This window comes from Ammospiza caudacuta, chromosome 14 (assembly GCF_027887145.1).
Source record: "Ammospiza caudacuta isolate bAmmCau1 chromosome 14, bAmmCau1.pri, whole genome shotgun sequence".
In the NCBI taxonomy this organism is placed as follows: Eukaryota; Metazoa; Chordata; class Aves; order Passeriformes; family Passerellidae; genus Ammospiza; species Ammospiza caudacuta.
In genome coordinates, this window is record NC_080606.1 from 13,131,897 (window position 1) to 13,154,726 (window position 22,830).

The following is a 22,830-nucleotide window of genomic DNA, read 5'->3' on the forward strand; positions in this document are numbered from 1 at the left end:
AACCAGGCTCAGCATGCCTCAGAGGGGTCTTCTGCTGAGAAGCACCAGCATCACACGGTGGTGATGCACGTGGGAGAGCCCACCAGGCTTTGTGAGACACAGCAAGGCACAGCCCACACCAGCTCCTCAGAGGGAAAACACACTGGACTCGTACTGAAAAACTGCTGCCCCCCTCCCATCCTGCTGCTCATCTAAGGAGGCAGCAGCACACAGAATATTCCTGCCTAATATTGGAGGAGATGATGTCCCTGCACTGGTAGCAGCGATACCTGGCGAGGCAGAGGCAGCACATTATCTGTGAACAAACCCAGCAGCCCACTCCCACCCCCAGCACTCCCAGGGGATGAAAGGAAAATGATCAGAAGGGAAGAAGTGATTCAAATTCAAGTGGCGCTAATAAAATATTCCCTTTGGTGGAGCAGAGGCTCAGGGGCTCAGCCAGCTGCAGCACAGAGAGCTGGGATGGTGTGAGGAGCTGAGCAGCAGGAAGGTGAAGAAAAGCCTCTGCCAGCACCACCACGGGCTCCCCCTTGCACCGCCCCATGCACCAGGACCCCTCTGAGCAGGGGTCAAAGCACAGTCCCAAGAGACAGAGAGGATCGCAGTTTGGTTTGTGAACATGGAAAACAGAAAATACAAAAACATGTAAAATACAAAACCACATCACCGTGCATGGATGCAAAAAATCAGCCCTTACAGGAATACTACATGTCACCAGCACTGCCCAAACACCCCCAGCACTCACCCTGGTGTGGATGGGACATGAGATTCTGAAACCCCGGGGACAGCTCTCCAACAATTAACCATCAGGTCATGCCATGGGTTAGCCCAGATCTGCTCCTTTGCATCAGGAGTGATGAACAGTGAGTTAACAATTTTTGCTGTTATTTTTTTACAATCATCTCTCCTTCTGCCACAGACCCAAAGCACTTCACACAATCCCAAGGCTGCAAATCAGAGTCAGACAGGTCAGCCCCACCACTCAGACTGGGTAAAGTTTCCACTCTCCATCTGACTGCATGGTTTAGAATTATCTACTCTTTCCTAAACATAAAGCTGCTGTAAAAGAGGCCTGATGCACACAAATATTCGAAGCATGCACATGTGTGTGAGGGGGTGCATGCACAGTACATGCACACGCTGCAGCTTAAGATACTACAGACAGAAACACTCTAGTAAAGGCAGATCTTAAACAGAAATATGCAACCATCTTGGCCAGAAACCAAACCAAGCCCAGCCCATTCACTGAATCGGACCAAGCCAAGTCCTGGTGTCCCTGAGCTGGGCACAGTTGGTGTCCCCAGGCTGCCCACTCTGGTACAACACAGGCTGCTGTCTCACACACTATGGGAGGCCACTGCCAGGGCACCACTTAGAGAGCAACCAATCTTTATTTTAGAGATAGCTTACGTAAAGGAACATGCAAAGAAACACATGAGTAAGAGTCTCATCTGCCTCAGGCTCCTGTAAAAGGCTGTAAATCCTTTTCTTTTCCCCTTTCACAGCAGGTTGGCCAGTCATTGTTCACCCTCAGAGCACAGAGTGTACATCCCTCCTTTGGCTGGGGCTGTGCTCACAGGTTTCCCGTGGGAAAGGAGGTGCTTCACTGCTGAAGAATGAAGCCAGGCTGTTGCATGTGCCACAAGGATGCTGGTGGGGATCAGCCAGTTGCACTGAAGGGCTTCAGGACCTGGCTGGGGGCTGAGCAGCAAAATCACCTCCAACCTGCCATGGTGCAGGTGGGCTTTGTGCCCAGAGGAGCAGATCTTCACCACAGTCCCAGGGCAGGACAGCTCGTCTTCCACAGCATCTTTCCTGCTCCCAAGTGTCTGATCTTCTCTCTCCCCTGTCTTCACATGCTCTCTGTTATGTCCTGACCAGATTCCCAGGGGTGAGACTTGAATTTGGAGTAAGTACAAAAACCAGTTGAACTACAGAAAAAATCTGTATTAAGTCAACTTAGGAATCAGGGGTATGATATGTGCTGAGAGTATTTCATGAACCACAGGTGTTCTGTACCCCATGCATGTTTGAACAACTCAAAATGAAACATGGTCTTCAGCAAGGGAGACCTCAGTTTTCAAAAACTGTGAAGAACACAATTTAATATGAACCTGCTTATATTTAACAGGATTATCTTTAAAAAGCACTGTTAGATATTTACTAGTTTGCCATGAACCAACACTTTTTTAAATCTGGGGTTTTTTTCTCTGAAGAGTCTTGAAAAACTGACTCAGGGCATTTGTCCTGTTTTTGGAAATGTGCATATATTTCAGAAGAGGTTCCAAATATCTTCCTCACTGAAAGAAGGCATGGAGAGACACGGAGTGATGCCAGCAGCAGTGCTCATGGCTGGTGGCACAGCAGCAGCAGGAGGAGCAGGCCAATGCCAGCAGCAGGACTGGGGTGGGTGGCTGCACTCCCTGGGTCGCTGCTGGGGACTGCAGCTCCATCCTTGCTTTGCTGATTCAGGAGCTGCTTATTTGCAGAGATGTCATCCATGTCCAGGTCATAGGCCAGCTCTGAAAGCAGAAGGAGAGAGGTGTCAGTAACTCATGGTGTGTGTCAGCATTCTGTCACACAGCACATCCAGCCCCCACAAAAACCGGGGCTCTGGGGCAGCCCTGCCACAGCTGAGGGCACCTGGGGCTGGGTGCAGCCAAAGGCATCACAGATGGGCCAGAAGAGCTTAGCAAACATCTTGTCATCCTGCACCCACCAGTCTCAGCACCCTACACCAGATCTTATTCTTAGGGAGACCAAAAAATCCCAACTGTGAGGTGCTCCAGTAAGAAAACAAAAGAGATAAGGGATGTGCCTCACTGGAGAGAAAACTAAAGAAATAAGGGATGTGCCTTACTGGAGAGCTACTCCCAAGGAAAACCAGCTGAGCTTGGAGGGGGTGTTTAGCAATGCAAATTGTGTCTGCTCCCCAGGCACAACAAGGATGCGTGCAGGAGTGAGGAAATCCTGGCGAGCACCAACACTTCCCAAACCCAGAGTCAGCAGCAGGCCTTGCTCACCAAAGCCTCCTGGCTCCTGCAGGACCTGGGGAGCTCTGCATTCCTGCAATCTTACATAAGAGTGTGCAAAATATGCTCCTTATAGCACTGAGAACACATCCCATCCCTGGTCCACCTCATCAAAGGAAGGAATGTGAATGGATCAGGCACTCTGGGCATGCTGGTGTTGCAACAGGGAGACTTTGAGATGAAGCACATGTGGGTTCCAATCCAAGAAAGCATCCAGTGTAAAAGTTTCGATAGCACTGGCAGAGGAGCATGACATGAACAGAGGGGAAAGCTTGTGGGAACATCACTGGCTGCAAGGGACCTGCTGGGCAGTAACTCACAGCTGCCCTTCTCTTGCTGGGTCAGGGAAGAATAAAGAATTCCAAATTGGCAATGTGCAAAGGCAAGACACCAGAAAATCTCAGGGCCAAGAAAAAAAGATGCCATTAGCCAGATCTACCTGAGTGGGTGCACTCATGCATGTTCTCAAGGCAGTGGGGCCCTTGCTTGTGCTGCTGTCATCTCCTTTGGGATCCCAAATGGGAATCAGGTAAGCCTGGTTTGTCTCATCCTCAGAGCCTGGCCTTTGGGGTTGGAGGAAACTGGTGGTTTCCATCAGAAGAGACCCTTTTTCCAAGACTTTTACAAGCCTCCTGGATCACTAGCATGTTGGAAATGTTTGGATCGTCCCACCCCACCCCTGAGAAAGAATCCAAGAGACTGAATAAGCCCTCTATCTAAAAAAATGCCACATCAATCCAATGAACACCACTGCCAAGGCAAACAGGCAGTATTTCTTAATCAAAAAATACCCAAACATTGCAAAACAAAAGCAGAAGGATGTTAGCATGACAAGTGAGTCAGCCCAGGCCATCAAAGGAGGTCAGAAAGGGCTCAAAGGGAGCAGTTATCCAAGCACAGAGAGGGCCAGGTGCAAGCAGAACCCGCCTGGTAAACAGAATTCTCTAGTAGATCCCCACAAACACTGCAATTCCTCTTTTCCACAGCTTTCCTGCTTTTCCTCTAAGCAGCACAGATATGCTGCTGTCCTCTGGCACTGCACGCCCACGGGAAGAACAGGGAGAAAGGTGCCACCTTGAAAGGGATGTGCTGGGACACTTTCCAAGCACAGAGTGAACAAATCCCTCTGGCACAAGGCATGCTCAGGCTTCAGGGCACTTTGGGAACAGCCTGCCTGCACCACCTTCTTTTCCCAAGCTCATTTCTGGAGAATAAGTGGAGGGATTTGGAGTTAATACAATCAGAGCAGATTATTTCACAGTTGGTTGTTTGACACAAGACTCCTCAGCTGGCACAGTGTTGGATCATAACCTGCCCTAGTGTGTTTTGGAAGGTATTTCCACACATTACAAAGGCTCCTGAAACCTAAAAGATGCTCCATGGGGTCACAGCACTGTCAGGCACCCACAGGCTCCCAGACCTGTGACCATAAGAGCTTTTGGGGCAGGATATTCTCTTACTGGACATCCTAGCAAACCTAAAAAACTCTCCAGGAACTGAGTAACTACTCTTGCCTTCCCTTTAGAAAAGAAATTTGAAACAAAAGAGTGTTTCAGCAAGGTCCTTAACAGCACAAAGGGTTTTGACGGCCCCATTTACAGTCTTGTTCTGGGATGTAATTTATGAGATTCGAGTTCCTGCACGGGTCTCAATGCAGCAGCTGAATCCCGTTGTAAATGTTCAGCCAGTACCAAAATGAGTGTTCCAAACATATTCTCTGCGTGGGAAATTTTCCAATTCTGGGATTTCACCTCAACTTGAGTAAGGGTGAGTTTTTAAATCACAGCATTTCACCCAAATGGGGATGGTGATTCTCTCACTATTCCCTTCTGGCCAAATTAAAGAGAAGGGAACAGAAACCCTCTTGTCATCAGAGATTAGAATGCTATTTTCCTCCCCTTAACTGCTTCAGAAGTTTAGTGCTTGGGTGTGCCATTTGTTTTCACTGTTCCTTCCATTGTATCCTATTCCTTATTTGTGCCCAACTGTATTTTTAGGCGTGATGGATTTAGCCAATCATCTTTTATTTTGTATTAATAATGGATCTGTAACCCTTGCAAATCCCTTTCACTTAACTCCTAATGACCTTTGCTACATCAGAGGAAAGGAAAATAAAAGGTATGAGCCCCTAACAAACCTCAGGCAGCCAATCCAGGCAATAACAGCATTAAAAACACACATCACAGAATCACAGAGTTGGTAAGGTTGGAAGGGATCACAGTGACTCATCTGGTCCAAGCTCCCTCTCAAGCCCAAAGCACAGGGTTGAGTCTATCTCCAGTGAGGGACACTCCACACCCCTTCTGGGCAACCTGCTCCAGTGCTCAGTCACTGCACAGTAAAAAAGTTCTTCCTCATATTCAGATGGAGCCTCCTGTGCATCAGTTTCTGCCCACTGCCTCTGATCTTACTGCTTATATTATTGATAATAAACTTATTTCAAATCCAGGAACACAAATTAGCAAATGTTCCTAACCAGGTAGTTCTTGAGAGGGCTCCATCATAATTTCCAGCCTTTTTTAGGATCCCTGGTTAGACCTGGTCACCCCCACATCCCTGCCCCCCACAGCCTCTAGGAGTGAAAGAGCCTCAGCATCAGGGATAGAGCTGCAGGATGGCTGCTGGGGTAACTGAAACGAACATTCCACATACTCCATTTTGGCCACGTCCACCAAAACTTTGCCTTTATGCTGCAAAATAACCTGAAAGAAGGTGTTTCTCTGCCTCCCCTCTACCCAGCATTAAACATCTCCACTCCCCCAGCTCTGATCACCCAATTCACTGACATCAGCTTCCCAGTACAAAGTGGCCCTTTGGCCTGCAAAGCCTTTCGGGGGGAGGGCGGGAAACCAGAAAAATCTGTTTCTGTTTATAATCAGAGTCCAGGGGGTATTACCAACAATCTGCACCAATTACAAATTCAATCTTCACTCATTCTGGTCCCTCTTGTCCTCTGGGCTGCAGATTAGATAATCCCTTTAAAATAATAGTCCATCATTAGCTGTGCTTTTCCCTGCCCCTCCTCACGCAAGCGAGCCGGGCGCTTTCCCGGCATCCTCCCACAGCTGCTGAAAGGTCTCCAGCCGCACACAAGCCGGACCCTCCGGAAACTTCCTTTGTCACCAAAGCCCCTCTAACACAAAGCTGCTGTGCTGTGCTCCCAGGACAGCCTCAGCTTCAATGGCCTCGCAGCGTGGAGGACAAAACGCGGCGCCAGCCCCGCAGCCCGCGCTCTCCACAGCCATGAAATAAAGCACAGGCGTTTTCCCATGGATTCGGGGAAATGCCTCCTGACTCTGCCACACTGACTCTGCACAAGCTTGTTGGGCAGGGATCATTAGAAAGCTGTTCTTGCTGAACCACGCCAGCTTTGGAGGTGGCTATAAAATAGGGCTGGACTGGGAGGAAGTTGGGTTGGAGTTGGGATGGAATGTCCCATGGCAGCTGGCACAGCAGGAATGAGGAGGAGGAGTACTGGCACACAGGCTTTGCTCTGCCAAATCCAACACTGCCTACCAAAACACCCCTTTTCACCCCCAAAATGGACAACACAGGCTTGAGCAAAGAGCTGCTAGCAAATGTCTGGCCAATGACCTCCAAGAGCCCTGCTGCTGCAGGCTGGCTCGGCGGCTGCCCAGAGCCAGAGCCAGGGAATGTCATCCCCAGCCAGGCATCTGGGCTGCCTGCCTGCCAAGCCTGCCCCAGCAGATGGTTCCAGCCATGGACCCAATATAGCAACAGAGCCAGAATGGATGGCCAGGCATGAAATCTGCCTCCCCTGTCACTGGACAGCTCTGCCAGTGCCTCGTGCAGCCGTGACGGGATCCCGACACAGGTGAAACCACGAAGCCTAACACAGCATGTTCAGCCAACAGGGCTGCTGTGGTGATGTCCCTGGTTTGCACATGGTGGAAACACTGCAGTGTGAAGGGAATGGATTGTGTTTCCAGTGAATGCAAAACACATCAAGTAGAAATGTCACGGACAGGAAGGGCATCTGCCAGCATCTGCCTGCATCTTTCCTTCAGGACTGTTTTTTCCCAGGAAAGCATCTGCTACCATTGCCACTGAAAATGACAAACTCCAGAGTGCGTTGCTTTGTGTAATTTTTTAAAGCAGCGAGCATCTCCAGTGTGAGGAAGAAGACGCCAATAGATGCAGCAGACTGGCTGTCTCCAAAACAGGACAGGATTTCTTAAAGGCAGAGATGCTTGAGTCAAGCCCAAACTGTTGACTCATTAAAAAGTGAAGCATAAGAGCCTGTGATTCCACACACCAGTCTGCCTCACCTTGGCTCCCAAATCTCTCCTTCTCTACAGCACCAACCATTTCACTCTCACAGGTGTTTGCACCTGAAATGTAGAAGAACAGTCCAATTTCATCCCAAACACTTCCTGGAACAGCAAAAGCTCTGCTGGCTTCAGCCTGCAGTTATCTGTTTTATTCATGCAAACAGCTCCTATTACAAACACACCCCTGCCTCCCCAAAGGCAACACCTGAAACCATCCATGGGGTTACATGGCACAAACAGCCACAACTGCACGGACACAGCCGAGATTCCCAACATGCTGCTTCTCCAAAACACCTTAAACTCTTCCAAACACCTAGCCAAGCATGGTTTCATCTCATCAGGGAGGTTTTGCCCTCTAGCTTATTACCATTAAAATCCTGGAGCACCAACAGGTTTGCCAGTTGTCTTCTTGCACAACGAGCTGCAACAGCCCAGCCGTAGGTGCGGCCGTGCCGCTGTGTAATTAAAGCATGAGCCAGGGCTGGCTGTGGTGCTTGTGTTGGCACAGATCACTGAGATGGATGTGCAGCATGTGCATGGTCTTGTGCCTCTCCTTTTCCACCTCCGCCACAGCAATTTAGGAGGTGCGGCTCTTGGCAATATGGATTTGGAAAAAAAAAAGAAGAAAAACTCCTTCTCAACATCACCCTGCTGCCATCGGCAACATGGCCCAGAGAGCCTGGCACGGCTCAGCAGCAAGGGGTAAAACCAACTTCCTGGGCACAGACCCAAAGGAATCAGGTTTGGGATTGCTGGTTTGCAAACTAAGACTTTTCCCCCGCCTGCCTGTTTGCCACCTCTGGGCTGCTGGTGTGCCACGGATAGCCTGTGGCCTGCAGCACGTGTTCACCATCAGCCCAGACACCACAGGTACCACAGATACCACCACAAACCCAGCTCCAACGGGGGAGGAAGCTCCCCAGGATCAATGCTCTCTGGAAGGCAGCAGTAAATTGATTTGGTGGGACCCTGATGTGAGGAAGGCCCATCTCAGTCCCAGCCATGGGTGTAACCAGGTGCTATTTGGGGTACACGAGGCACTGAGGCAGCCAGTATGCACACCCTGGCTCCCCAGCCTCCAGTACTACCAGAAAAGTCTCTCCACACACATCCACAAGCTTTTGAAAGGACAAAACACCCTGAAAACCCAAGACAGTGTACAGGCAGAGGGGCTGCACCATGACCCCAATTCCATCAACTGCTCCTTCCCCCCACCTTGGCCAGAGGCTGGTGGCAAGGAAGGGCCATCATTTATGACCTGGGCCTATGTTTACTTTGAGAATGTACTCGTTACATTCTTTGCTCCTTGGTTTGTTCTAGATCTACCCTGAAGAGAATCTGGCATCTGCAATTGCATTCCTCGCTTTCCCCTTGGCAGAGTGTGAAAGAGTTTCTGAACTGCACTCGCGGAGCGGAGCCACAAAAACGTGTTTAGCAAAATGCACTCATGTAATCTATTAAAAATTAACAAATCTCATTAGCATTATTAATTGGAAGGGCTGGAGTCCTTGTACTTTGCTGATGAAGCAACATTACCCTGGTCTGATATCCAGATGTAGAGTCCAGAACAAGAGCTGCTACCTAAAAGAGCTTAGAAGAAAAGCACTGAAGAAGAGGGAGCTAAACACATACAGCCAAAAACATCTGCAAAGACAGGAGTCAAGAAATAAAAAGAGGAATAGCTGTAAACAGGAGAGTATGAATAGAAGTGAAATTATTTAAGTGGCAGCAATACAAGACTGGGTCAAGCAATGATCCTGCAGATCCCTCAGTATCTCAGCCCACCCAGATGTAATTTCTTCCTGCTTGGAGACCTTCAAGATCTAAATCACAAAGAGATCCTTTCTGACCACTCTGCTTTCACCTGAGACATTTCCGTACATTCTTGATTTTGGGAAGTAAGGTTCTCAATGATAGCAGAGCAAAATTAAATGCTTCATATTCCCTCTAATGACTGAAAACAACATACTCCCAATCTAAGTGAATTTTTTTCCTTCGTGTTTTCTTCCCCAAAAGCTCCTGGATATGACCAGGAGAGGAAGCTCTTTCTTGCTATGTGCTGGCCTTCAACTCTCTAAGCTCAGGACATTCAGTGACATTCAGGTATTAGCGGGAGCTGACAAAATGCAGTCCTAAGGGGAATGCAATGGTCGCTGCCTTCCAGATGTTAGCCACTAAAAGCAGCCCTCAAGGCAGAAGGATGTTTCTCAATGCTTGATTGGAAAGCTCATGGTGGTGTTATGGCACCCAGGAACATGTGAACCTCCCTTTGTGACTCACTGTGTGAGGAAACCAGCCCTGGAAGTGCCCAGGCCACAGACACCAGGGGTTTGTGCATTCCTGCTTCAAGTAGGCAACCAGGAATGTGCCTATTCAGTCAGAGGGGACAAGGACTTTGTGCAATGTCTACACTCAGTGAAAAATCCCTGCACATCCACCAGGCTACAACTCACAATACCAAGGGAAATATCTCGAGTGAGATTTCAGGTCAAAACCCAAGAGTTTGGGTTGTGCATGGACACCCCAGCTCAGCCCACAGCAGAACTGGCAGGCAGGCTCAGGCATGGTGATGCTCCACGCTCCTCTGCTCAGCCTGCCTCTGCTCCTGGAGAAACTTCCTGAGGTTTGGTGCTCTGGCACTGCCCAGGGTCCCCAGCATGGAGGGACAGCCAGCTCCCCCTTCCATGCCAGGGGAATGTTTTGCATGGAGCAGGAGCTGAGGTGAGAGAGCTGCCAAGGCAAGGGAGCCACGTGGCAACAGTATCACCTGGCTTTTCTCATTGTGTTAACCTGCATAATTAAACCAATTTTTAAAAATCCTGGACCTGCATTAAAACAACATTAAAGTGACTGTAAAAATGGAGTAATGCAGAAGGTCCTGGGAAACATCACCACACCCAACTTTTCCACTTCATATAGAAGAAGGTTTGGGTTCATAGGCTGAATGTTTTAACAGCTTCAGGAATCTTCCCTGCACTGGAAGCAGCCCCAGGAACAGCCTCTGTAGTCTGACACCAGGACCTGGCTTTGCACTGCATGGCAGTGAAGAAAGACCCAAATTAAGCCCAGCTGCTCACTGGGTGCCTGTAACCTCTGACACAAACCCTGGCTGATTTCTGCTCCCTGCCCCTCCCAGGCCAGAGCAAACCCTGACCCCAAAGCACTGGAATGAGGGTGCTAAAAGCTGGATTGAATGGTGGTGGCAGCTCCAATGGGAATCCCAGTGTCATCCCTGCTGAGCACCAGGACAGCGTGGCTGCAGTGCTTGGGCTGTGCTGGACCTCTGCCATCACACTGGCACCTTCCTGGGGTCCAAGGGCATCCCTGTCATGCTTGGGACCATGCTGGAGCTCAAGGAGATCACCTGGACTGCTCCCAGTGCAGAGAGAGGGAGCAAGGGATGGAGGGGACTGGCCCTGAGCTCCTGCTGGCATCTCCCCAGGACAGCTGGTACTGCCACAGGAAGGTGCCAGGGATGAGGACACACCGGTCATGTGGGAGAATCCAAATTGTTCTGGGGACACCTCCACTGACCCAGCAAGGAGGTGACAACTCAATAGGGCTCCAAGGCCCAAGCCCACAGATGCCTCCTTCTCCATCCTATCTGAAGCACTCATGGCTCTCTCTCAGGGACATCACAATCACAGTGGAAAATCAAAATAAAAAGGCTATGTAATCCAGTTTGTAAATCCCTTCAAAATCACAAAATCCTCTCTAAAATGGATTACAGAGATTAGAGATAAGAGTTTCCTGGAAATCAAGAATTGCATTTCTGCCTCCCCCATCTCTTCACTGCCTCAGAAAAAGAGCCTTGCTTGTGCCCCCCATCCCACCTCACTCCTTCCCACCATCATCCCAGCCTTGGAGAGCAAAAGCAGCACCCTAAAAACAGCAGAACTGTTTCTACCTGACTTTGCCATAAGCAGTATTTGGGGGCACAATCTGCTGCATGTACCTGAGCCTGTGGACAAGGTGGGATGACTGCCAGGTTCTGCAAGCATCCATCCCTACTCCAAACAGGCTCCACGTGGTTGTGCAATGTGCTGCCATGGTTTGTGAGCTGCAGGACTTGCACCCAAATCCTGGGGGTGCCCAGCAGAAAAACATCCTCTTAAATCAGGAAAATCACCAATGTGCCAGTGGTGACAGTGCTACCAAGAAGAGAAAGGTCAAACACCCATGTGGGGATGATATAAAATTATTTAGCAGCCATGCCATTATTAGTCTGATAGATTAAAATCATCATTTTGTTTAATATTATTGACACAAGTATCCACAGTTGATGCTGGTAGGACAATTTTCTGTTGGGAAGTTTTATTTCGTGAGAGTTTTTGCCCTTTCCTTCTTATTGGGAACAACAACAACAACAACAAGAGATTGCAATATTAGCATTCCTGGCAGAGCACACATTCAAGTTCCTGACCTGTTATTGCTCAAGGACTTCTGCAGCTGCAGATGCCTGTTTGGAGCCACAGTTAGGTCACTTTGAATGATGCTCACAGAATAAGGATCAAAACACTCACAGCTTGATCAAAAGGACATTTTATGAACATTGCAGCCCGAGTTAAGTGCTGATGTGAATACTTAGGTTTGCGCTTATATTACCTCAGCTCGGCTCTAATAAAATTAACACCCTTTTAAATAATGCACTCAATTTTATTTGTTTCATGTTTTTGTGCCTTATGGCTTTGAAAACACATTCTCAAAACCCTCCCATCACACTGGGAATGTTTAGCTGTGTTGGGATCTGCAAATCAACATCTTTGTACAGAGGAATAATAAGGGTTGCACCTTTGTATCATTGTTGCACCTGCTCTAACCTGGATTTATCCACCAAAGGTTGGGGTTTTTTTTTTCTGCCCACAAAAGAGGGTAACCAGTCACACTCTTTCTTTTCCCAGGAAGAATTACCACCTGTAAATAAACAACTAAAAACTGAACTACAAGCACCAGCAGCATGAATTCTCCTTTGTAAAGAGACAACAGAAAAAACAAAGCAGGGGAAAATCCAGTCTCTCCCCTGCATTTCTCTTGCACATTAAAGGCAAAATGAACTTACCAGTCCAGGACAGGGGATGTCTTATTGGTGCAATACAGCTGCTTAACTGTTCTTTACAGATATTCATCTCAAAAGCCAGAACAGAAAGAGCATTTTCCCCCTTTTTATTTATTTATCTTTTTTTTTTGTGCCAACTCACCTTAGCTGAAAAGCACATTGAGATTGTAATTATGGGAAGGCCTCATCTAGTAGATTTGTAAACTCAGCTATCGGCTTGAATTACTGGAATTAGCAAGGCTAATTTAATGTCACTGTTCAAAATAGCTCAGATTTGGAATTTCTTAATGGCCTTAGGAAAAGGAGTCTTTATGCATACTGCAATCTAGGCTTCATTCTTAGACTAAATTCCTTCTCATAGATTTTGTGAATGCCCTGTTTTGTAGCCAACACAAACTCTGTCCAGTAAAATAATGTAAGGACTCAGAATGAAAAGAGATTAGCTGTTCCCTGCTCCTGTTATTTTAAAGCAGAAATAACTTTGGCTTCTACTGATTCATAGACAAAGCTTGAAATGCAAAGCATGCTCAACTCCAGAGTCAGCATGAAAAGGACCTTAAAATATTCCCGAGTGCAAGTAATGGACTTATTAGAGGGATGAAAAGAGGCACTTTTCACAGAATCCCAAGCTCTTTAGTCCTGTCATATCAATAATCTTGCTTAAGAATTTCATTCCATTTACATTTCTTTCCCTTCCAAATATCCTGCCTGACTCCTATGAAATACAACACTTAAGCTTTTAAAGTGTTAATTTATTTCTGTTAATGCTTGGTGGTGTAAAATGTCTGTGGATCACCCAGAGTGTGAGTGATGGTGCCACGAGGGGGTGGGACAGGGAACAATTCTGTGCACTTATACACCTGAAAATTGATAACTGAGGAGGGAATTTTAAAGACTTGGTTAAAAGCATCTTCTTTAAATAATGGCAGTTGATTGTGCTGGAACTCAACATACCTGCAATCTGTTGCATTCTCCTTTATGTTCATGTTTAACACTCACAAAAACAATACTGACAGCAAGAAAAAAAAAAAGCTTTGTAGATATCAGGAAGGAAATTTGCCTAAGTTCTCCTAAGCTTCCAAAATATATCAGTTTTTAACCCTGTTTGCCTGGACTTTGAAAGATAGTTTACTCTAATGCCAGCACAAAGCAACTTGTGACAATTTTCCCTTTTGAAGAAATTGCTGAAAAACAAAGGGAATTCAGGAACAAATCACCAAGATTTGTGTGGCATAGCAGGGAAGGAGACAGAGATGCCCCCTTTTTAAGGAATTAGGGGACTTTTTTTTTTTTTTCATTTGGCTCCAGAGGACGATTTGCACTGGTTGGGGACTGTCAGCATGGAGAGGAAAGATGTTTTGGGCTACATCTGCCCATGGCCTCCACAAGACAGCACCAGCAGAGAGCAGGAGACCCCAAACCCTGTGACAGGATGAGTGGCCACGCTGAGATGCCCATGCCTGGTGTGTGGGGCTGGCCAGAGATGATTTTCATAGACCAAAGCAGATTTCACACTGCCCAAGAGACTCCAGGATCTCAAAGTACACCCCAGGCATTAATTACACCCTTCACTTTGAAGAAATTAAGCACTGAAACCTTCTGGTCCCTGAGAGCCAAGCACAAGCCTCCATTCACTGATGGCTAAAACTGAGCTGGGCTGGGGCAAGGGTTCAGGAACACTGAAACAACCGGAGAGCTGAAAAAAGCACCTCTGAGTGCCCTGAAGCAGCAGAATCCTCCCCCCAGGATACTTCTAATTCCTCTGGACATGTCCCAGCAGGTCCCCATGGGAAGGCAGCACTCCAGGTCTGGCTGTGGATCACTCCCCATGGCAAGGCAGGGAAAGCTGACACACCAGGGGCAGTCTCATCCCACAGCCACCCTCCAGGGCATCCACCCAGCCCTGCTTCTCCTCAAGAGCCCCTGACATGAGCAGTCATTTTTCCTAATGACAAACTGGACATCCCTGATGAGACACCCACGAGAAGTAACAGGAGCTGCTCACACCATCCTGGTGGTTTCCTTGTGTGCCCCTGGCTGCTCTGTGACCATTCCTGGGTGAGACACCCTCCAGCCCATCCTCCAGCTTCTCCAGCTGCAAGAGGCACCCCCACAGTCCCATGGGAAGCAGAACAATGGGCAGGCACCCCAAGATGCTGCAGGAACCACCCTCACTGGAGCATTTGCTGAGCTGACTCTGCACTGGAACAAATCCACACAGTGACACGGCCTCGGTCACTCTCCTGCAGTGCTCTAGGAAAGAAACAAAACCCTCTCTGCTCCTGATTCTCCTGTTCTGCTCCATTCAGGCTTGCTGGATGCCTCCCCATCTTTCCATCTGCCTGCATGACTTTGTGTCCTCTCAGAAGCTGGACCAGCCATTTGCCCAGGACACTCACAATGGATTGAGAGGAGCAGCCTGCCAACCCACAAACATCTGCTGGCCCTGCTTCTTTTGCAATAAATGCCTGGATAAAATAGGTGACAAGTGCATTAAAAACATATGCTACCTGTGCTGCAGAGAGCTGGAAGGCAAAGGGGATTGCCAGCCCCTGCAGCTAACAGAGAGTGGTGGCTGTGCTGGAGCTGCAGCCTGGGAAACCCATTAGGGCCACATGGGGTGTCAGAGTGAAACAGGAGCGCTGGGCTTGCAGGGCAGGAGTGCTGGGCTTGCTGGAACAGCTGGAGCTTCTCAGGGCATGCCTGCATTACTCTCCCAAAAGCTGGAGGAGTAGTGAGCAGGCACACCTGAGCTGCAGGTGAGGCAGAGGCACAGAACCCCCTGAGCATCCCCTCCTGCTGTGGGGAGATGATGCCCAGGGAGGGGTTCCTCAGAGCAGGGCTTGCTCCAGGGGCTGTTCCTGTTAGCTCTGCTTTAGGGTTAGTGCCATCCTGCAGCCATCCAGTCCCCCAGTGCAGGTTTCAGTGGGATGGAGGGGATTTAGGAGCCCCCAGGCAATCCCATATAGTTACCCTCTATCCTACATAACAGAAGCTGGTTAAGTATTTTTACAAACAGGTTTCTGCTCCTGAGTGTGTGCAACTGGTCAGGGTGAACCTTAGTTATCAGCAAGCAAAGTCATGCTCTAACCTCTTGCTTCCCAACCCAAGCACAGCAGTAACTTTTGTTCAGTGTGAAGCAATACTGCCCTGCTATGTCCTTATTTTGGGATTTTTTTGGGTACACAGAACTGTTTTTCTTTTTTCCACATTTTCTAATGAGTTCTGGCGGTAGGAAGTTGTTTGTAAATCACACAAGTATTTGTTTTACTGGAAACATCTGCTTTAACACATTTGTCTTTTTAAAAAGGCAATTTTTTTTAAACAAAGGTATTAAGCTGCAATGTAAATTGGGCACATCTGTTTATGAGTCACTGCAATAGCAGTGCCTCTAGTGCACAGATCACATGGATCTCCAGGGGCCTGATCCAGACAATTACAAACTCAAGCTTGCTCTGCTCCCTATTCCAGCTCTCCTCTTCCCACAGCACTTCTGCCTGATTTAATAAATTAAGGCCACTAAATAAGAGAGACCTATTTAGTGTCTGCTAATAACATTTGGTGTCTGGCCCAGCAGACCAGAGAGTATCAACAAGAGCCTGAGGCTGGTGCTGCAGCCCAGAGGCACCTGAGGGCCAAGTTCAGAGGAATTATTTATAGAGGGAACCCCAGGCTGCACCAGAGCCACTCTGCCCATGGTGCTGCACCACCTCTGCTGCTCAGGGCTGCCACAAAAAACATCTGGAGAAGCCAAAGAGAGGGAAAGACATCAGCTGAACCTCCAAGATCCAAACCTGACCCACCAGCTGGTATTTATCCACTGCAAACAAGGTCAGCAGGGCTGGGGGACTGGTCTGAGGCCCAGGAAAACCATTCAGCTCTGGTACTGCAGTGCTGGGGAGCATCCCTGATGGTTCTGGGGTAAATAAAGCAATGAGGGGTGGGAAGGGAAATCCAAGCCAGCAATCCAAACCTGCCTGGAGAGGGCAGATTCAGGATCTCCATCCCCACAAGAGCTGCCAGACTCCAGGGCAAAGCTTTCTGACTGGCACCAAAGCCCAAATAAAGCTACAGGAGTCAGGAAGGGACACAGGAGGGAATGGTGCTCAGATGCTCCCTGAGAACAGGCACTGGAGCACAAGTGGAAGTTTGCTTCCACAGGGAGGGGGAGAGGGGAACGGTTTGGGTATAAATGCATTCCTTCACATTCCCTGCACATGCTTTAGCAGTGATTTATGTGGACAAGGGAAGAGATACTGCAGGCTGTGTTCTGTGATGACTTTGGGGAGCACACAACATTTTTTTTTATTTACTTTTTACTGGAATGATCTACAGAGAAGCAGAAGAGGACAAGCAAACATACCAAAGCTGCAGAGCAGCCGGCAGAGAGATATCAAGGAGACAGAGGATATTACTCAGATTCTGATAATAACCACTGGCTCCCACCTGACAACTGCAGGCTGTCTGACACAAAAAACTCCAAAAACAGGCTGGAGCAGATGTCTGCCTCCCTGTGCAGGAAGTGTCTCCAGTATCCATGAGACACAAGCAAAAGAGCTTAGAGTCCAGCAATTTTTCAGACTCGAGATACTGAATTCAAACAGGAAGGAGGGAGGAAAAAAACAGCAAAGCAAAAGGATGTGTCTCGCATTGCAGTTGTAATTTACATTTTAAAAATCCTGCTGGGACTCCTGCACTGGACTGAGGCAGTGACAGATGCCCTGGCAATCTGTCCAGCTGCCAAACCTGATGCTCAGCAGCCACTGCAAACCATCCATCCTTGCACATCACAGAACCTCCAAGGGATGCAGCAGCAGCACCGTGGGCACTCAGTGCTGCACAGGGCCCCTCTCACCCAGCAAAGAGCCAGCCCAAGGCAACAGCTCCCACCTGCCTGGAGATGGGACGCACAGAAACAGGGATTCACCTTCCAAGAAGGAAGGTGTGGGAAGGGAAGGGAAGGTGCTGCTGGGTTTGCATTCCAGCTCCGTGCTGGGCACAGCCCCAGCTCCTGCAGGAGGGGAGGGCAGAGCATCCCCCCAGGTCCCACGGGAAGCAAAGAGCAAATGAAAAGCAGGGACAGACAGCAAGATGTCACTGAGAGCCCCAAATACCATTGAAGATGCTTTCTGAAACAACAGAAGCTGGTCAACATGCCAGATTTCCATTCCCATAAAAGAGGGGGAATGTGCTACTGCTCCAAAGCAGAACAAAAGCAAAACGTGTCCAAATTTTTTGTTGTTTAAATTTACAAAATTTTAAAAAGGCCAACTGACATACCATTCCAACAAAGTCCAATCAATTCATTTGGTTTTGGGGTTTTTCCCCCCTATGGTATAATAAAAATGTAATTTCAAGCAGACTTTGAGACAAGAAGCTGCTGTGGAGTGAAAGCAGACAGCATTACCTTGTGCTTCAGGCTGCTGCTGCTTCACTTCCCTGCTGCAAGGGCACAGAAAGATGTTTCAGTTCATTCCAGAACAAGAAAATCCCATCCAAAGCTCCAGCAAGCTTCACTGCCTCCCAGTTCCAGCAGAGGCAGTTTGCAACACAAAGTCTCCCATCAGAAAGTTTCTGGCTTGCCCTAAAAGCAACATGAGGGGAGGTTAAATTGTGAAGCCAGGGCACTTCTGGCCTAAGGGAGATGCCCCAGAGAAGCTGGCACAGCCAGCAGACTCCAGCACCACTTGTTTGCCTGGAATTTGTTCCTGGGGCAGAAACCCAGGTGGGCCCTGCTGGAGCTGTGAGAGCCCCAGGGCAGGATGCAGGGGAAGGCAGAGCACAGGGGGTGGCAGGTCCTGGGAAGGGGGACACCCCTCCTGCAGCTCACAGCTCATCCATCCCAGCACCGGGGGTCAGGATCTGCTGCACGTCCACCTGGGAACCAGGGGAGCCCTGCTCAGGCAAACGCACCTGGTTCAGTTCATGTTACTGCTGGTGTCAGCCCCACAGATGTGTGTGCACAGCTCAGGATAATGCACACCAGCCCGGGAGAGCTCCTGCCTGACACATGATGGATCCCCTGCTCCTGGAGCACACGGAGCAGTGTTGACTCAGTAATTGATCCTGTCCTGCTAATGCACCCACTGATGAGTGATTTGCAGGCCAGACCCAAATTCATGCTATTTTCACTTGCAAAGCCAGGGGTGAGAAGAGAGACAGAAATGAGGACTCAAAGTCCAGTATCCTAGGAGGTTTCTCTGGAGAAGCATCCTTCTTCCCCTTCCCCATACCTTTTTGGCAAGGACTAAAAAAGAGGCTGCCTTCTGGGCAGGTCTGTGTGTGTTTCTTCTGGGGAACAACAGCAACCAGCAACAGGCTCTGTGGCCAGGTCTGTGCACAAGTCCAGCATGGGCTGTCCACTGATTTAATTTTAAAAACCTCATCTCAAGCAATGCCTCTTGCTCCATCCAGGTTCCATCCAGATGCCAACATCTTCCAGATACTGAACTCAGAGCTTCATTTAATCAGGCCTGATTATTTCACAGACACATACATTTTTATTTATGGAAAGATGTAAAAACTAATTTTCAAAGTGCAGTGCTGCTGCCTGCAGCATGCAGGGACCTGTTGGATGCAGGCAGGGAGATGCTGCCATGCAGACTCTCACCCAACCACATCTAAGCCAAGCCCAGCTCCCCAGAGCTTCTGGCTGCTGCCACAATGCTGCAACCCACACTGCCAGGTCATGGCCACAATACCACCTGCACAAAAACAAACACATTTGTTCCAATTTGAAGGGGGGAACCAAGAGGTCAGGCTTTTTAAGGCAGCCTGGACAATTTGAGCATTCCCCATCTTGTTCTACATAGGGCTCAAAAACTGCTCTGAAAGTTGTACCCAAAACGTTTCCAGTGAAGGTTTCCATGATCCACCTGACACAGCATCTGCTCTCCTGGACATCTTCAGAGCAAGAGGATGGACAGCAGAGCAGCAGCCACAGCTGAGAGACCAGGCCCTCCTCCTGTGCACTTTCAGTGAGACAGGGACACCAGGCCCAACATTCATGGACACAGCTGAATTTGCCCATGACACTTTCTGGGCAGACCTGTTTTATGGTCCTTGATGGACCTTGGTTCTATGAACTTGTTTTCTTTTGTCATTGAAAGGGACCTTAAGGATGATCTAGTTCCACCACACTTGCCATGGACAGTGATCTCCCACTGCAGCAGGCTGCTCAGACCCCATCCAGGCTGGCCTTGAGCACATTTTCTGGGAACAGGAGCTGCAGCACAGGGATGGCCCAGCCCTGGACATCCTGTGATGTGTGACAGCTGAGGGCTGGCACACTGACACGAGTGCTGGGCACACACATCAGCCAGGCCCAGAGCCTCTCCCACAGCACTCAGCAGGGCTGTGCCCAGCAGCCTCATTTATTACATCCCATAATCTCTCTTATCAGCTTACCTGCAGTGAGGCATTAGCAAAAGCCAAGCCACTCATGAAAGGGACACCCTCTTCTATGTGAAAAGTCAATCAACATGTTATATTGTTATCAGGCTCACAGACAAACCTCTCTTTGTACAACAAAATGTGCAGATCCAGTGCCCTGACTATCAGTGTAAGGTTATCTTGTTGAGCCTTTAGCAAGCAGCACCTGATCTGCTTCTGTCTGAAATATACCTTCATTGTTGTCCCTTAAAAAGAAAACCAGCTAAATTATTTTGCCTATCCACAAGGAAAAACAGCAAAAAGGAAAAAAAAAGCCCAAAACCACCAAACCAAAAAGCAAGGCTGTATCCAAGTCAGGAATTGTGTTTCTCAACTTCATCAGAATTCATATCTTTTTCAGCCACAAAAAACAGATTCATCACCCTTTAAGGATAAATATGGCCATCACTATTGCAACTGGGCACATTTTTGCATACTTGAAATTGTTTTGAGGTGTTCAGTCATGTAAGATGCTGCACTCAGTAACAATTTAAAGAAACATTAGCTCCCAAATTACACTGTTGAAAAGCATCTCCTCAGACACCCTGGCACAGTACAAGCTGTTATTCAGACTTGCAGCCTAACTAGAGGGTGAGCCCTTTGCCAGCAGACTGGCATTACAAACATCTGGGAGTGATGAGCAGTCCCAGACTCCCAGAGACCTTGGCACATTTTTGTGTTATAGCAGAGGCACCATCTCATCTGACCTTTAGTGAGTTTCCAGCCCTTCAGCCTCACCCAGCCAGCCCACACTGAGCCCACAGAGCTTCCCAAAGAAGGATTCAGACCAGCTCACACTGGGAATGTGATGCATCATGTGATTTATGAATATCCCCTCCTCTGATTCAGCTCTTTAAAACATGGTGCATCATTCTTTGCTTTGGTTCAGAATGGACCAAGGCAGAGAAGTCCTAAAAATACCAGATACAAATTGCTCAGATGGACTTGGGTCTGTAAGCACAACACTGAAAAACTTAAAAAACATTTAAAAAATGGGGTGAAATTGAAACAAACAAAAAAGATAGACCCATGGGATAATATGCCCAGGGGATTTACTTGCTGCTTCCATGGATGGCTTTTGCATATATGTAGCTTTTCTCAAAGCACAAATCCTGATAATGACTTTCTACTTCTTCAGTCATGGAATCAGTGTTTCTTTGGAGGAAATCCGGGCACAGAGGTCACAAGAACCCTTCCAAATGCACACACAGTGTACAGTGTGAGGCCTGCAAGAGTCACAGCAGCACAGCCAGCTGAAGGATGCTATGAACAAGTCCTCCTCCAAACTCCACCAATAATTTTCTCAGTCTGTCAATAAAAAAAAAAATCATTTTTTGCTGGCGTCAGAGGTAAATTAATGAACTTGCCACTCAATTAGAGGGTCAGTCAACTGCTGCATGTGACTCCCTCTCCATCTTTTAGGTTTTATTTAGACAATGATGATGAATTCTTGACTTTCAACCAGACCTTCATTAAAAGAAAAGCTCAATAAACACAAACATTTGAAATAGGACAATAATCAGACTATTGCACTGTTTCAGTCTGTACAATTCCAGCTCTTCCATCAGGATAATCTAGCTGACATTTGGCCTTGTCATTTTTTCACCCTGGGACAGGATGAATGCCTTGTAAAACAGCATGTTTCTGCTATCCTTGCTTCAGTCAAGCATTCAACAGCATTCTCTTTGGAGAGAAAAAAAAAAAAAGTAAAAAAAAAGTAATTTTCTGCTACTAAAATGGTAGTTAGAAGCCCTAAAGCTTTTAGCAGATAGAAATGCCCATGGGAAGGATGCTGTGTCAATCCACCCCATCTCAGGCAGTGCCTGAGCCAAGGCCAGGCCAGCCCTGCTGAGGCACAGTAAATATTGGTCCTGCACACAGGATATTTGTCAGCAGGGCCAGCCAAGGCTGCAGGCTGTTCATCAGCATGGGACAAGAGCCACGTGGCCCTGCACTGTCAGCAACAGCCACAGAGATGGGGATGTCTCCCACCTGTGGCAGGAGCATTTCAGAAGCCATTTGGGGGTTGGAGAATGCCTGGCTCAGCAGAGGGATGAACAGCCAATGGAGCAGAGCAGCAGCCACAGGTGCTGGGATAGAGGCACCCTGGAGGCTCTGCCAGAGCAGGGATCACTGCTCTTTATTCCCATAAAGGATGGGAATGCATCAGCTTGTAAATATTTTAACTGGTGTTCATCTGTCTCCCAGCACACACATGGCGTGAGCCTGGGCAGACTCTGATTGCTGTTCCCAGGTTGGGAGCATCCCTTTTCCAGCACAAATGCTCATTCCTAAGGAACCTTTCCCACAGAAATGAGCAGCAGAAACCAGGAGGGCAGCACCCAAAGTGACCCTGTCTGTCTGGCCTCCCCCTCTGCCATTCACAGCCTCCACCTGGACAGGGAAATCCCCTGGTACAGGTGTGACCCCAAAATGAGGGAGGGAGCCTGGATGGATGGCACCCTCCTGAAATCAAAAGGGGGAGCTTGGATTGGTGTCACCTTCCTGAAATAAACCCAGGAGAGGACAGGGGGAAGGGAGGAAGGTCACCAAAGGCTGAGCTGTAGGAGCATCTCAGCACTGAGACCTCTCAGACATGGAATGCTTTCCTGAGCATTGGGAGCTGTTTGAGAGCAGAACATGATGGAAGTTGCAGCTCACAGGGTTTCAGAGCAGCTCCAAAAACGTGGTGCAAGACAGAAACACAGGGGTCCCACCCTGTGCCACACAGGGCACACCCAGAGACCTCCTCTGCCCTGTGATGTGCATCCCAAATTCCCATTTGGAAGCAACTCCACCTTTGTAACATGGAAAAAAGGACCAACAAACAGCCTTTCCACCTGGGAACACACCCCACCTGGCCAGCTCAGAGGCAATATTCAAATCTGCAATTTGATGATGAGAGCACTCAGAAAAAAGAGCCCTGCCAAGAGGACAAATCAGTGGCAAAGCAAGCTAGGAGTCACCGAAGAGTTACAGATCTGGGTAGGTCAAGGGGGAGCCTGTGCTGATTCTTCAG

At 48.4% G+C, this 22,830-nt stretch overlaps 1 protein-coding gene across 1 annotated transcript in view; it reads right to left on the reverse strand.

Annotated features, from left to right (window-relative positions):
• Nucleotides 1-1,918: 1,918 nt before the first annotated feature.
• GPC3 (glypican 3) overlaps nt 1,919-22,830 on the reverse strand; it is a 138,134-nt gene continuing 117,222 nt past the window's right edge. Inside the window, exon 8 of the mRNA XM_058814203.1 lies at nt 1,919-2,522. Coding sequence (XP_058670186.1) covers nt 2,347-2,522 — 176 coding nt within the window. The 3' untranslated portion in view covers nt 1,919-2,346. The remainder of the gene's footprint in view (nt 2,523-22,830) is intronic.